The sequence below is a fragment of the Rhinolophus ferrumequinum genome, chromosome 10, assembly GCF_004115265.2.
Source record: "Rhinolophus ferrumequinum isolate MPI-CBG mRhiFer1 chromosome 10, mRhiFer1_v1.p, whole genome shotgun sequence".
In the NCBI taxonomy this organism is placed as follows: Eukaryota; Metazoa; Chordata; class Mammalia; order Chiroptera; family Rhinolophidae; genus Rhinolophus; species Rhinolophus ferrumequinum.
In genome coordinates this window covers 653,735-669,825 of record NC_046293.1, presented here as the reverse complement: position 1 = coordinate 669,825, position 16,091 = coordinate 653,735, and the positions used below count along the sequence as shown (strand labels likewise).

General features: G+C 57.1%; 1 protein-coding gene across 1 annotated transcript; it reads right to left on the bottom strand.

Moving 5' to 3' along the window:
* Positions 1-2,556: 2,556 nt before the first annotated feature.
* IL17REL (interleukin 17 receptor E like) lies at positions 2,557-15,665 on the bottom strand. Its single transcript, XM_033118003.1, has 17 exons — positions 15,503-15,665; positions 12,643-12,670; positions 7,332-7,481; positions 7,037-7,146; positions 6,648-6,762; positions 6,362-6,406; positions 5,969-6,108; positions 5,646-5,717; positions 5,510-5,564; positions 4,789-4,952; positions 4,677-4,721; positions 4,341-4,398; positions 4,027-4,199; positions 3,718-3,798; positions 3,445-3,502; positions 3,074-3,153; positions 2,557-2,720 (listed from the first exon to the last, which is right to left on the bottom strand). Exons 1-17 carry the CDS (start codon positions 15,602-15,604, stop codon positions 2,661-2,663), a joined length of 1,536 nt encoding a protein of 511 aa, XP_032973894.1. The 5' UTR covers positions 15,605-15,665; the 3' UTR covers positions 2,557-2,660.
* Positions 15,666-16,091: the final 426 nt, after the last annotated feature.

Genomic DNA, 16,091 nt, shown 5'->3' with positions numbered 1-16,091 from the left:
CTGCCATCTTGGATCTCTCCTGTCAAACGTTTTTCTTTTTACTTGTATACATGCTTGTGGGGACAAAGCCCCAGAGAGCAGTTTCTAGGCTCTCGGCCTCACGTGGAAAGGTGCTGGCTCAGGTAGTAGATGGCCGTCAGCTGTGACTAGTTGGCTGTCAGCCGTAACCCTTGAGCCACTGGCCACTAATATAACTGCCGCGGCTGCGGCTGCGCTGGGGAGTCGAGTGGAGGAGAGTCGAGTTGGTCGGTTGGCAGAAAAAGCAGACAGCATGTCGCACGTCGTGTGAATCCAGCCTCCAGTGAGGCTATAGTGGTCTGACTCCCCTAACTGTGGCTCTGTGGGTGTTCCTTTGTGTGGGGAGCAGGAGCTGAGACCCTGCGTGACTCCCCGCACGACAATGCTCCCCATGCCAGGACACCCCGTAGACCCACCTGCTTACCACACCTCCCCTCTCACCTGTCTGATCCTGGTAGTCAGGTAGCTGTGCCCCTCCCATGTGCAGTGTCTGCTCACTTGTTTTTGGGACCACCCCACTCTGCAAGGCACGCCTCCATGCTTCCTGTTTGCTTTCCCAGCCTCCTTCCCAGCCTCACGCTGGCAGTGCATGCGTGCGCGTGTTCAGCTGGGCGGCTGAACCATGAGGTCCCCACCCCATTCTCTATCGCCCTGAACATCCTTAGTCCTGGAGTAGAAAGCCCTTGCATGTGTTTGGGCCTCAGTTTCCCCCATACGTGGGATGGCCAGGGCTGTAGGGAAGTCTTGAGGGCCTGCACCTGCTCAGCTCCCTTGACCGGCTCCTGCAACCCCTCCCACACACACCTCCAGGCATGCAAGGACTCCTGTGGTACCCCTGGGTCAGAGCCCAGGGCGAGGGCCTGCATGGTCTGGGCGTGCGGCAGAGGTGGTCCCTCACCCTGCCCTGTGCCCCCATAGGGAGGGGGCACCAGGGGCAGGCAGAGGTCTCCAGAGGACCCCCTTCCCCACCACCACGATGAGGACACTTGGTGAGCTGACCTGGGGTAGGGGTGGAGTGCCTGGAGCCCCAGTGCAGCCTCCATGTCGCTTCTGCGTCCTTAACTCCTTACCGTACTCCAGCCCTGGCTCCAGTGCCCTGAGGTGCACCTTCAGCCCTTTTATGGGGAAGCTGGGAGGGCAGGGCTTCCAGAAAGGGGCGTGTACTCCCTGTCAGTCGTGGGGAGCTGGGAGAGCACTGCCCGGGGGGCCTGGTGCCCCTCTCTTTCCCACACATGGGGGAGGCAGCCATGGTGGTGTTGGCATCCCTAGCCTGTCAGTGTCCTTGGGTACAGCCTGGGGTTTCATACATGGGGGGGGACAGACTGCACCCACCGGCGTGGTGCTGCCCTCACCCTGCTGCAGTCACGATCTCGGCCCCTCCTTTCAGGTACAACTCAGCCCCGTTATCCTCCCCTCTTGCCCCAAGGAGCTACCTTGTCCTGCAGACCCCATCTCTGCCCTCAAGGGAAGAGGCAAGCCAAGTAGACAGGTGTTTACTGAATGGAGGGGGCATGTTGGCTTTGCCCACCCCCTAGCCAGCTGGGGGTAACAGGCAGCCCCCATTAAGGGAGGGATGAGAAGTCTCAGCGGCCTGTGGCTGGCTAGAGGATGGACAGTGGAGCCAGGGCCCGGTGTTAGGAGTACATTTGCAGAGGACTGCAGGGCTGACGGTCCAGTGCCAGGCCTGCAGGGCCTCTGCCTGTGTGCACCTTAGTCAGGTAGAGACAACACCAGGACTCCTGATGGCAGCCCAGTGGTCCGTGTGAGCCAGTATGAAAGTTCTGTGAGGGCAGACCCAGAAGGCCAACTGCTGGGTACCCCTGGCCAGGGGCACGGAAGTCACGCCGCAGGGCCACGGGTCCTCCATGGTCCTTGAGCAGATGGCAGATGGTGGCCCTCAGTGAGTGTGACATCTGAGATGTGGCCAGCCCTACTGAACTGGCTGGGCTGGGGCCTGAGCTCTGGGAAGGCTGGTGCGGGGTGGGTGCCCGGGGGGCCTGCAGAAGCCCCGGTTCTCAGCAGAGTCCCTGCAGGACCCTGGAGAGAAAGCTGGGGTGTCCAGAAGGAGGCTGTCCAAGCTGAGACAGGGCAGGTCAGGGGCCAGGACATCTGAGGAAGGGGACAGCCCACCCAGCCATTCTGTCTGCCCCACCCAGGGGACTCAGGAAGGAGCTAAAGACCCTCTTTCTAACCAGAAGCCCCCAGCCCCGCCCAAGGGCCCCCATGGAGAGCTACAAGGTGCCGGGGCCCCACGGCCTAGGGTCAGGTGAGGCCCCCCCGCTCTGAGCCTGGCCTTCTCTGTCACGGCGTTCGGTGCCCAGATGTGAGTCGGTCTCCCACTTTGCCCCAGTAGTCCACCCCTGGCACTTCCTTGTTCTCGAGACACCTGGTCTCAGTGTGCTGTACCCCAGGTGGCAGCTGGGGAAGGAGAAATGGGGGCCTGGCTCAGTCAGCCAGGAGCAAACCTTCCCTCAGCCACCACCCCACTTGTGACAGAAGGCAGGAGAGGGGCTGCAGGCCCCCTCCCAGCTGCCCAGTCCTGGTGAGGCAGTGTCCACGTCCCATCTCCAGGAGGAGTCCACCTGGGCCAAGAGCCCCAGTTCAGACACAGGCACCTGGAGTGACCATCCTCACTTGGCCTGTCATCTGCTGGAGGTGATCTTTGCAGGGAAATGGGGTCCAGACTTGGCTGAAAAGCTCTGCTGAGGGGTGGGGGGAAGAAGAGGACGAAGGTCTGAGTTGCCCTCTGCAGGCCCTGGGGCATTTCCAGGGGGGTATCAGGATCGGCGCTGCCCTGTTATTGCTGTGATTCAGCTGAGCTCAGAAGCCATTCTGAGACCCTGTCAGGCTGGCCAGCCGTGGGAAGGGTCAGAGGGCCTGGATGCCTGGAGGCTGGCCCCTCCCTCCCCTACTCTCCCCACGCCATGGCTCCTGTCCAGCCAGGAGAGCTTTTGTGCTTGTAGCAGGAGGGTGCCTGTCCCCCATTCATACCCCAGTGTCCCTGACCCCCAGGTGGAGGCCACCCTCCTGGGCTAACCCAGGACCCGCCAGTTACCTCTGTTAAGTCTGAGGTCCCTGGAGTCTGGGCCTCAGCGGCTGCATGGGCAAAGGTGGGCCAAGGGACATCGCGAGTTCCTGGACAGTTGGAACCAGAGCCCTCGTCAGGGATGGCGGACACTCAGGGTAGAGAGGGCAGCACCACTGACGCAGTGAGACTTAGGGGAGGCCAGGCCTCTGCCTCTGTCTGGCCTGCCCCCACCCAAGCTCAGAAGCCTGGCCTGACTCAGGCGGTGGCATCCACCCTGACTGGGAAAGAGGGTACCAGGGGCTGGGCTCACAGCAGAGGCTGGGCCAGCTCTGGGCCTCCTGCGGCCCTGAGTGCCCCCCGCCTGCACCCCTCTGGCTGAGCTGGGCTCTGGTACTCACCACACTGGAGGTTACACAGCTGCTGGGGGGTGGAGAAGTGCATGTCGGTCCTCCAGCCCTGCAGACAGGGCCAGCGGGGTCAGTGTGGCCTGGCCTGCGGCTCTTCCCTGTGCCCCACCCAAGTCTCCCAGAAGGAAGGTCTAGAGGGGCTGCTGGGCTGAAGGGTCCTAGAGCAAGGCCAGGCCCTGGGGCAGCCCTGGGGAGGCCGGAGCTCCCAGTCTCTGATGGCGGGGGGACTGAGGTATGGGGGGCAGGGCAGGGCAGGACCACCACCTGGATGCACGTGTCAGGCCTGCAGGCCTCGTCCCTAGGAATGTCCACGAAGGCAACCGGAGGGTCCGTTGTGAGGTCACCCTGGTCGGGGGAGGGATAGGACACAGGCAGTCGGGGGCAGACCAGGCTACTGTCATGCACACGTGTGTGCTTGCGTGTGTGTGCATGTACGTGGGGCATGGGCGTCAGTCCTCCCAGAATGCTCCCCACCAGGCAGCCTCTGGGGGCTACTCAGGGCCCAGTGGGAGGGAGAGAGGACTGCAGGTAGTGAAGGGGTCAGCCACCCTCCCCAGGACAGTGCCCACCTACCCGGCTCACTGAGGCTGGAGGGAGGGGTGTGGCCTGCAGTGTTCGGTGACAGGCAAGGGGCCACATCTTCCTTCGGTGACACAGGCACACTTGGAAGCTTGTGAGGCTGGGCGAGAAGAAGGCCACCCGGAGGTGGGCCCGAGAGGGTGCCCACTGGATGGTCATCTTCCAGGCTGCAGGGGTGGGGAGGAGGCTCAGCTCCCCACGCACCACCCCTCCTCCCTCCCAGTGACCCAGGCTGTCTCCCTGCCTCCCTGCTGTCACACTGCAAAAGCCGCAGCCAGCCAGCCTCCGCCCGCCCGTGGCAAGCTTACCTGGGAAGCGTGGCTGTTCAAAAGGGCACCTCACCCAGAAGCCCAGGCTGGTGGAGAACTGCAGAGATGGGGGACCCGGGTGTGGTGGGGTGTGCACTTGCAGGCTCCTTCATGGCCCCCTGGGACTGGCTCCCCACCCAGCCCTTAGTTCCACCCACTGTCAGACCAAGAGAGGGGTCAGAGCAGCTGATGGAGGCCGGACCCCAGGCTGGACAAGGCATGGGGGTTGGGGCTGTAGACCCCCTGCCCAATGCCCCAAGCCCTTCCACCTGCCTCCTAACCCCCATCCCCGAGCACTGGTAGTGCGCGTGGCAGACTGCGGCCCGGCCCACTCACCTTCAGGCAGAGCTGGGGCTGGGTGTCCACCAAGGAATACTGCACCTGCGGGGGACTCACTTCAGGACCCTGGCCATTGTGCTCACCCCCATCCCCACCAGGGGACACTCACCCTGCCATGTGCAGGCCGGTCTGAGTTTTCCAGCTCGAGGCAGTGGGCTCCTGGCCCTGGGCGCCAGCACAGGCTCACGTGGCCACTCACGGGACAGGCGGGCTCCCAGCTCAGTGCCTGGCTCCCTGGGTGGTAGTGGATGGCGTCCCACAGTGCCTCCGTGTCTGAAGGGACCCACCCCCAGGCTCGAGTCAGCTGGGCACTATGTCAGCTGCCAGTGGCCCACAGGACCTGGCACCTGCGTGAGTGACCGATGGGTTGTGGCCAGGGTCTCAGATGCAGGTCTCCTTGCGTCTCTGGGCCCTGGCCCGGGTCTGTGTGTGTGTGTGTGTTCAGTGTCACAGCAGAGCCAAGGGCAGGGGTCCCTCCTGCACCCTTGGAGACCCCTCTCGACAAGACTTGCTTCCTCCAGGTGAGCCAGGCCATCACACGCACATGCGTGTACATGGGGCACACACACGCACACACCGTGCACACGCACATCCCTGCACAGGCTCTGCCACCTGGAGGGGCTGCCGGCACACGCCGTGGCGACATGCCCTCCAGAGCAGGCTCAAGGACTGAGGCTGGGCCTGCCGCACGCCCTTGCCTCACTCCCCCAGTGTCAGACCTCCCAGCTGGACCAGGCTGGCCCCCACCCTGCTGGCCACTCCTCACCACCCACCTCCACCCTTCTCGCCCCCGCTCCCCACAGCCCTTGGCAGGACGACAAGACACTTGCCATCTTCAAAGGGGCAGGTCTGGGTCCGCACCGCATCAGGGGTTGCAGGCCAGCTCTGTGGGAGGGTCTGAGGTCAGAGCAGGGCCTGCCCATCCCTTTGGCCCCTCCCAGGGGTCGAGGCCACACCCTCACTGACCTCAAGGCACAGGCACGGCATCTCTTGGCTATAAGGCAGAGAGACCATTCGGGAGACACTGTTGGCTGTCACCTGCAGCGGACAGGACCAGAGTGCTTAGCAGCTGGGGTCCAGTGAGTGGGGTCTGGGGTGGGTGGCGCCTGGCCTAGGAGTGGGCAGGGCTGGAGGCAGGTGGACCATGAGCGAGCTGAGGGCCACGGTCTAAGGGTGGTAGGCGGGGCCTGAGCAGGGCCTGGGCCTGGAAGGGCTTGTACATGGGTGGGCGGGGGCTTGGGCGGGGCGGAGCTTGGGCCTGGGTGGGCATTGGTGTATTGAGATCTCACCCGCACCGGCTCGCCAGCATCCTCGCAAGTGAACCACTTGAGGCAGAGCCGCAGGTAGTAGTCAGGGCTCCCAGGGGCCTCGGGCACCTGAACCAGAACGACCTTGCGACTGCGGTCCACCCAGTAGGACAGTCTTTCCGCTGTAGGGGGGTGGCAAGGAGGGCCCCGCTGGGACCAGAGGTCACTGGACACTGGGTCATGGACGCAGGGCTCCACCTGTCCTGAGCTGGGGTGGCCGCCCCTGCTAGCCCCTGGCATTTGGGAGTCGTTCACCTGAGGACCCATCATGATTTCCCAAGTGGGGTGGGAAGAAGACCCTGGTGGGAGGGCATGTGGGCCCATAGCAACCTGAGGGTCTTCCCAGGTTGTGGTCCCAGCTAAGGGGGGCCTCACCAAAGCAGTCGGGCACATTCCTTCCCACGTCCTCGTCTCTGCAGTCTGCAAGTGACAGTGGCAATGGTGAGCCCAGCTCGCTCTGCCCTGAGGGGCCATCCCCCCCAGCTGGGCCTCAGTCCTTGTAGTTTCCAGAAGTCCCTCCTCTCCAGGGAGGCTGTGACCCCAAATTAAGCCAAAGACCTTGCTGGAACTGTCCAGCAAGGGCCCAGCCTCCTGCCCTGGCTGGGTTCCACCCAAGTCAGTCCTTAGAGGCTGGTGACAGCTGTGCCCTGTGGGCTCCCACCTTCCACGTGGTACTGCTGGTCCAGCTGGACCCCACAGAAGTGGGGGACAGTCCTCAGGGTGATGTAGAGGCTCTGGGCCATGCTCACCTCAAAGCAGTCGAAGTGTACCTGAAGCTGGGCAGGTACAGGTGTGAGCCAGGTGGACCAGGGGCCTCTGCCCACCCGCCTGTAGCCAGGCCAGCTGCACCTGGCACAGCCGGAACCCAGGGTCTGCAAGCAGAGGAGGGGGGACACCCATTCCTTGGGCCTTGGGTGGCAGAGCCCAGGACAGATTGTGGCTCAGTTATCCGGGAGGGGAGGGCAGACGGGACCAGGCCAGGGGACAACTGCTGCTGCCTGGCAAAGGCTTGGGGCTGGACGGCAGGTCTGGGTGGGGCCCTGGCCTCACCTGCTGCCCCACCTGCTGCCGGCGGGAGGCCCTGGAGACCCGCATGCTGTGACAGTGTGTCTCCTGGGTGTCCAGGCTCATGGAGCAGATCTCCAGGCCCCGCAGGCTCTCTGGTGGAGGAAGGGGCCAGGCAGGCTCGTCAGACTGTGGCAGTGAGACCCCTTCCTCCCCTCCTGTCTGAGAAGTGCAGTTAGCCGGGCCCCTCTACCTACCCTCCCCCGCCCTCCCCCGCTTGTCGTGGGATTAAAGGAGCCCTGAGACTACCGCCCCATTTCCTGGGTGTTAGCCCTCTCACCATGCAGCGTGAGGGAGGCGTGAACACGCAGGAGCAGGGAGCAGCCATCCTGGGGGGCACACTTCATAACGGTGGAGAGCATCAGAGCCTCCAGGACTGACCTGGACATGGAGGGGGGCGGGTTCCGGCAGAAGCTGTTGAAAATGTTCCCTGGGGAGGGGAGAAGGAGGGTGAGTGCACAGGGTTCCCTGGCATCTGGGTAAAGCTTTGTGGGTAGTTGGGCCAGGGGGGCATGCAGTCTGGGGAGGGGTCCTCATTATCTTGCCTCAGTGCAGTCAGGGTAACAGCTCCCTGGCGAGTGGTGGGCCCACCCCAACCATGCTCAGAATTGTCTGTTGGGTGTCAGGAGTGGGGCCCAGGTCAGCGCAGGAGGCTGACCTGAGCTGGGGCAGTTGCTGCCCCACCTGGCCGGCAAGGGGAGGAGGAGCGCACCTTCTGACAAGCTGGCAAGTCCCATTCAAAGATGAGCAACCAGCAAGGCCTGCTGGAGACACCTGGGACAAACCTGCCATCCTAGAATTCCACACAACAGGAACAACTCCTCCCAAATGAAGTGCTCATAAGGACTCCTTTAGAATTCCTCATCAGAAGACCCAAACTATAGAAAAGTGTTAAGAAAGTCCTTGTGATATGAAGGAAATCGATGCCAGATGGAATTATATCAGAGGCATAAAGAGCTCCAGAAATGGAAACCACGTGGGTACATACAAAACATACTTCCTTATCATTTAAATTTGTCTAAAAGACAATTGAATGTTTAAACAAAACAAAAAAAAGAAAATGTCTGGCGGGGCTCAGCACACGTGTAAAAGGGACAGGTATGAATAAGTACAACAGCATGAAGTCCTGGACGTCCTGGAAGTACACACTGTTCCCCAATAAAGTCCTGTTCCCTCTCCGCCCAAAAAAAAGGCAAAGATTTTCGGATTGTATAAAATATCTAGACCCAACCATATGCTGCCTATGAGAAATGTACTTCAAAAAAGATACAAATTGGTTAAAAGTAAAAGGATAAAAATGAAAAAAGACATGACATGCTAATAATTATCAAAAGAAAGCCAGAATACCAGAAAACATAGATTTCATGGCTAAGAATATTACCAAAGATAAAGAGAGGCATTTCATAACAATACAGGGAGCAATTCATCAGAAGGACATAACAATCCTAAATGTTTACGCACTTAATATCAGAGTTTCACAATACATGAAATAAAACTGATAAAACTACCCGGGGAAATAGATGAGCCCACAATTATTAGACTATTATTAGACTATTATTATTAGACTATTGGAGATTTCAATAGTCTTTTCTCTATAATTGACAGAACAAGTAGGCAGAAATCAGAAAAAATACAGCCTGTACAACACAATCAATCAACCTTTGATTGACGTTCTAGAACACCCACCCAATGGCAGCAGAATTTGCATGCTTTTCAAGTGTACATGGAACATTTATCAAACTAGGCCATATTCTGATCCATAAAACAGCCTCAATAAATTTAAAAGGATACAAATGATCTTGTTTGACCAAAATGTAATAATTTAGACATCAACAAAATATTTCTGGAAAGATCTCCAAATATTTGTAAAGCAATCAACACACTTCTGAAGAACCCATAGGCCAAAGAAGAAATGAAAAGGGAAATTAAAAACGACTTTGAGCTAAATGAACATGAAAAGACAACATATTTAAAAATTGGATGCTGCTAAAGCAGTACTTTATGGAAAATTTGTAGCACTAAACTCCTATATTAGAAAAGATCTCAAACCAGTGACCTCAGCTTTCACCTGAAGGAACTAGAGAAAGAAGAAGAAATGCATACCCTAAAGAAATACACTGTTTTGAGTCAATTACATCTCAGACTGGAGGGAAAAAAAAAGAATAAGAAACTCAAAGTAATCAGAAGAAAGGAAATAATAAAGAACAGAGTGGCAACCAATGAAATAGGAAACAGAAAAGCAATAAAAAGTCAATGAAAGCTTCATGTTGTCAGAATGTGTTCCATGCCACCCATCTCTCTGTGCAGCATGAAATCTCAGTTTTGCAAAGGGCCATGTACTTAGTTCTCACCCGCGTTTCTGACAGGCTACGCTGCTTAGTAGAGGGTCATGGGGACAATATCCCATGAGTCCCTGCTGGTTGCACCTTTATACCTGAAGTTTTCAGTTTTTCTTATAACACTGTGTAAATGGGAGGCACACGATACGTTGATTTGGTATTTATGTACTGCAGTGAGACGGCTACTACCACCATAGTTACCACCTCAGTCGTGCCACATAATTATCATTTCCTTTTGTGGGATTGGAATAATTAAGACCTAGGCTCTTGGCAAGTTTGCTGATTGTAATACAATATTATTGCCTATATTCACTATACTGTGCGTTATAGCTTTGCTGTCCCTTTTCTTCTAGCGTAAAATGCTGCTATTGAAAAATTTGATACAATATACCTTTCTTTCCATTATAAATTCTATGCCCTTTCTGCCAAGAGGCCCATAAGACTTGTCCTCTGTAAAATCCAGTGGTTTTACTAAAATACATTTTGGTGTTGGGTATTCAGAATTGATATTCTTAGTTGTGTGGCTTGCCCTTTCAATATCTAGTTTCAAGAAAACAATTCTTTTTTATCTCGAACTGTAGTTCTTAGTGTTCGTTCTGTTGCTTTGGTCTTCTTCAGATATCATCTGTAGTTTGGACATTCTTTGACTCTCTGCAACATTTATCCTTTATGTGCACATCATTTTAATCTCACTTTTTCATTTCTTTTTGATTTTTAAATAATTTATTTCTTCTTTTTCCCTCAAGGCACTCAGTATTGGGTCTATTCACTCTAATGTAGACTTCTAATGAAAGACTTCTAATGTAGTCTTTCTAAAATGTTTTTCTTTTATTTCTAATTCTGAGTGTTGTCACCTCATTTCTGAATATTTTTAATTTTTGTTCATACCATTCTTACATCTTTTTCTTGAGTATGCTAACCCATTTTGAAGTGAAATGTTACAGTTTGGGGATTTTTTTTACCTTCTTGGTGCACCCCCACTGTCTGTCGGGAGGTCATTCTATTCTTTATTCTCTTTCTACTATCATTGCTTGTCTGGAATGTGTCCTTGATATCATTCCATTCCTTACATTTATGGGAATTTCATTTCCCTGAGTTTCAGCAGGAGGCTTCGTTCTGGTGGCTTTTCTCACATCACAAAGGTCCCTCGTCCATTGATTTTGTGGAGCGTTGAAAAATATGGTGGATTGCTTTTTCAGTTTTGCTCTTTCAGCATTGCTCTTTCCCCTCATCTGCATCTCTCTGTACCCCGTTTTTCTTGACTCTGACATCCTCATTCTGCTCATCCTTGCTGCCACTCCAGACTTCTCTGTGTGGGGCCCTCTCACATAGCCCAGTGGGGAGGGTGGGGCTGACCGTTCCTCCGGCCCCAGCAGCCACTAGACTGGGGCAGCCCTGGCTTCTGCTGCTTTTCCCAGGTTGGCTGCACGCTTTCCAGGGACCCCTTGCTGTCTGCTGGGGTTCTCCTGCACTCGGTCAGCTACCTGCTGCATAGATGCCGTTCTCCCACACGCCCGTGGCGTCGGCCTCACCTCCAGGGCTGCGAGTCTGCACCTCACACTGTTATCAGTGCTGTCACCCCTTGTTTCAACTGTCATTGCTCTGTTGGCATCTGAGCATTCAGGGATGCCACCCCACACTGCCGCCACCATCTCCTGGAACAATGGAGGAAAGAAAGGGGCAGAGAGGGAACTTGCTCTACCAGAGACAGCGTGGGTCAGCAAGCGGAGAGGGACAATGACGGAGACAGCATGACCTTGCTCAGATGTGACCAGTGGAAATCCAACATCTGGCAAAGTCTGTAGAGAGCTGCGAAGTGGGACCAAATCGGAAAGAATGGCACTAACACAGGATAGAAAAATTTAAATAAGAATGAAGGGAAGGGAGGTTGGAGGGAGAAAGGAACACAGAATTCAAAAGATAGCAAAGAACAGGGGTAGAAGAAAATGTAACCCAGGGTTGGAGGGACATTCCTCGGGCACCTCCATAGACAGAACTTCTGAATAAGGACCCAGACTCAATGAAACAAGGAATCAAAGGCAGACGACCAAACAGCGGGACAATCGGAGGGGCCATACCCACCGACCGAGGAACAAGGGGAGGACCCAACAGCCCGATTTCAGAGGCAATAAACGCAGGAGAAATTTGCTCATGGGCAGATTTGGCTGACAATTAAACGACTGGCTCGGAGTGACTTGGAATGGTAGCCAGGGAGGGGGACAGTCGATGGGCCCTGGTGATGGCAGAGGAGGACACAGCTGCAGGCTGAGAAAGCGCAGTGGGACCCCACAAGGTGACCCGGGGGCTTGGGTGAGTGACTGCATTCAGGACAGAGAGAATTCTGCAGGCCCTCATCAGACACCTCCCCGGCACAGCCTGCGGGAGACGTGTGTGGACAGGGTCACGGCAGAGGGAGCCCCGGAGCTCGGGCCACAGCAGCTGGCATGGGAAAGCGGTGGCTTTGGCCGTCCGCTCGGAGGGTCCTGAAGCAGAACGACCAGCGATGTGAGCTGACACCAGTAAATGCCCGACAACCACTAAACCCACAGCTGGTCGCGCGATGGTGGTCCCGTGGAAACGGCCTGGGGACAGGGCCTGTGCCGTGGCTCCCTGTGGCCACTCTGCCCCTTACACTCAGCCTGCTTTACCATCTGCACAACCTCGGAGGGGAACTGAGGAAACAGCTCCTCTTGAGGTGAAGAAACTTTCATTAAAGTTTAGCCATTTCTTAATTTTTCTTATTTTAAATGGCATAAGGTAATTTCATTTTTATAGAATATGTTAGTCTATTTATCCTATTAACTTATATTTGCCTACAAAAATGTCTCAACAATGGTTTCCTAGTTCAAATAATACTTAATTCTGTATGGGGGCCTTGGAGGGAGATTTAACTTTCCTCCTTATGTAATACGTTCCAAATCACTTATATTCCTTTTAGTAAACAGTATTACAAGGACAACAAAGCTGTTTTGAAGTGGGGTATCATTTTACACGGGGCAAACATGAGAAAGTCTGATAAGAAGAAGGGGGTGTTTCTGTGTGTTGCTGGTAGGGATGTGGCCTGGCTTGGCCACTACGGAAAGACACGTGACGTCGTCTAGGAAACCAAGAATGAATGTGTGACCACTACATCCAGCAAGCCCACCGCTGGGCACGAGCACCTGGCTGTGGAAAGGGACAGGCCCAACCCCAGGGAGGATAAGGGAACCGTGGTGGCCTGGGTGGCCTGATGACTGGGAAGGATGTACTCACGGTTCATGTGGTTCCTGCAGGTGAAGCCCTGGAGACCAAACAATGAGAGGTGGTGAGAGGTGAGCTCGGCCACCTCCTGCCCCAGCTCCTGAACCCAGCCTGGATGGGCCAAAGAGTCACTCAGACCCTTACTCCCCAGTGCGGTGTGAGGGGGCCACAGTCCTTGGTCCCTCCTCGGTATCTGGGGGCACTGGCCCTGTGAGAATCCAGCCAGAGGCCGGCACACGGTGGTCACTCAATAAATGGTGCAACCTGGACCCGTGGACCGTTAGGCCTCACTACTCCCGGCTACGTACACGACTAGCAGGGCAGGTGCTGCCCGGGGTTCCGCAGGGCACGGGCCGTGCTCAACAGCGACACCCAGTGGCAGCAAGAAGCAACCGCAGTGGTAACCTCTGCTCCTTCGGAGAGAATTGACCTTCTCGGGACCCAGGAAGCTCGGACAGTAGGCTGGGGGCTCAAGATGGAGACCCTGACTTCCTGCTGGTGGCACAGGTGGAACAGTGGAAGAATCAAAGTCGGGTCCATGTCTATTCTTTGCATTTAGGGAGCACTGCTACTGGTGAAATCCCCCTCCCACCCCGTTTCTAAACAAGTTTTCTTTTGGGGTAGGAGCGTTTCCCAGCATCCCGACGGTAACAGCTGGTGAGGCAGGGCGCATTTGTGGGGCGTGTTACTCTTGGCTGAACTCCAGGCCGGTCTTGCATCTCACCCATCCCCCCACTAATGTCTGTCCTCTGCTCCCTGTTGCAAGCCTGTCTGGTGTTCACCCCGCTGTCACAGCCCCATTTCTGACCACCATGACGTCTCCCTAGAGACTGCTAGCGTGCTCCTCTTCTATCTCCAGCTGCCACAAAACCTACTGCGGTCAGAGGAACAGACTGCCTTGGACACCTTCTCCCTGCAGCCCTGCCCACCGGCCAGAGGCAGAGACCCCAGGGGCTCATCCAGGCTGGCCAGTCCACCTGGGCGCCCCCTCCAGCTTGTGACTGAGCAGGGTGTGGGGGAAGGCAGGAGTGGGCAGCTAGCCCAGTGTGTGCAGGAGACAGCAGAGCGTGCTGGGGAGACCCACGCAGGTGGGGACATGTGGTCTGTTTGGAGACTAGGGAAAGGGCTGGCCCGGTGCCCTGGGCCTTGCGAGGGGTGGGGCAGCGCAGGGATGGAGAAGTCCTGGGTTTTCTGTTGGGCTTCTTGGGGCTTCCCGGCCAGACATTGGGGGTGTTTGTGGAGAGGGACCCCTGAGCCATATGTCTTTGAGGTGGGGTTGGGACCCTCGTGCTGCCCTCCCTTGCCCTGGGCTCCCACTGAGGTTTCCTGCTCCCTCTCCCATCCTAACCCCTCCTCCCTGAACCCCAGCAGTGAAGCCCTGTTTTCCCTCCACTTCCTTGCCCCTCTCCCCCTCCCTCTCCTCCCTTTTCTTGGAAGATTCTTTCCCTCCTCACAGCCTAGGGGGAGGGGTGGGCTCAGTCCTCAGCCTCGGACCATCCTGTCCCTTCCCAATGTGGGATGGCCCCGCCCTGGCCTCCACTCCCACACCAGGCTGCCCGCAAGCGTCAGCTCTCTGTGTCTGATGGGCGTCTCAAACCCGCATTTCCCAAATGAGTTTCTTCCCCGACCACTTGCCCCCAGGCTCCCATCTCAGGACTGTCTCCTCCATCAATCCTGAGGCTCACGGCTACGTAAGGCCAACTTCTGTTGTCCCTCCTGTGCATCCAGGGTCCAGGGCCCGTCCTGCCAGTTCCACCCCCAGCACTCCCTTAACCTCCCCGTCTCCACTGTGGGGCAGGTCTGGGCTGCTATCCCCCAGCTGGACCCACCTGTTTCCTCCACACCCACCAGCAGCCTGAGAGCACCTCTCCCAGCCCCACCCCCACGGGTCCCTGCACCTCTTATCTGAGCTCAGCCCCCAGCCTCTGAGTCCTTGCCTGACCCTTGCCCCTGCGCTCCAGCCACCCCACTCTGTCCTTCACTGAGCTCCTGGGGGCCTTCCGCTGGACACAGTCCTAGGCTTCTTGGAGCTGCCTTTCTTCCTGAAAGAGGACCAAGTGTCCTCAAGTGTCCCAGGGGGCCTGGTCACCGCCCAGAGGCACACATGATGAGCCTTCGCCCCAGGCCGCCGCTCCCCTCTGCCCTTTCCCCTCTTCTCCTGAGCTGTCGTCACCACCTCAGTCTAGTTTTGTTGTGTGTTTTCCCCAAGTAGAACACAGTTCCCGAGGGCAGGGGCTGTGTCTGGCTCCCTGCTTTCCCGCACCCAGAAGAGTGCACACAGCAGGTGCTCAGTGAGGACCCCTCCCCATTGCCATGTCACCTGTGCTCTCTCCATGCCATGTCCCCCACTGTCCACGGGACACCTTCTAGGCCGTATCCCCCTGTGCCAGAGGCACCTCTTGGGACGCAGGCAGGCACACTTTTCATGGCAGGTGCTGCGGGAACCCTCCCTCAGGTGACGCTGAGTCAGCCTGCTCTGCCCTGAAAAGTCCCGGGACACCACCGATTCTGAGCTGTGTCCTTGCCCTGCAGCCCCTTCCTGCCCAGGATGAGCATGTTCCCCGAAGCATTTCCTTAGTGGATGTCCACACAAGCCCAGATGCCCAGATGACCCAACGTGGCTCAGTGAAACAGGAGGGCTCAGGCTGCCCCTACTCGGCCGCCCCTCGGAGAGGGATGGTCACAGGTGTGCCAGCTTCCCCAGCCGCCGGCTCTCAGCAAACATTTCCCAGAGCAGCACTGCAGTGTCCCCAGACCCCAGATCCCCTCAGCCTCCTGTCACCCACCACCTCCAGGGCCCCCCCATACCGAAGGTGCCAGGTTAGTGCTCACCGTCGGGGGAACCAGCGCTTAGGAGGGAGTGGGGGCTCACCTGGGAACAGGAGAGACCACATTCTGTGACCCGGGGGATGGCCAGGCTGCGGTAGGTGCTCCAGGTCAGGGAGAGGAGTGTGACTGCCCACCTGGCCAGCATTGCCCGGTGGCAGCCACTGCGTGGCGTGTGCGTGTGTGTGCGCGGAGAGGGTGAGCTTGCTGGAAGCCGTGACAGCTGCTCCTGCCTCCCCAGTCTGTGGCTCCAGCCCCAGAGACAAAAAGAAAGCCTCTGGAACACACTTCCGTTCCCAGTGGAACACAGCCCAAGTGGGCCGGCTGAAGCCACAGCCCCACAACTTCCCGCCTGTCCCAGCTCGCCTTGGGGCCCCGGACTCTGGCCAGATGCCCGGGGCCTTTCTAAGCTGCCAAAGACTCCTGGAAACTTGAGTTTTTAGGGCCCCAGGTAACTGGGTTCCCCATGGGGCTAGTGGCTGCAGCAGGGCTGGCTGTGGGCCTGTGGGATCTGGGAGGGATCCCACATACCCCACGGTTCCTGGGTACAGCCCTATTTCTCAGGCAGCCGTCCTGATGGCAGGGGATGGACAGTGGCCAATGACCCTGGTCACTGGTCATCTAGGTCGGCTGTG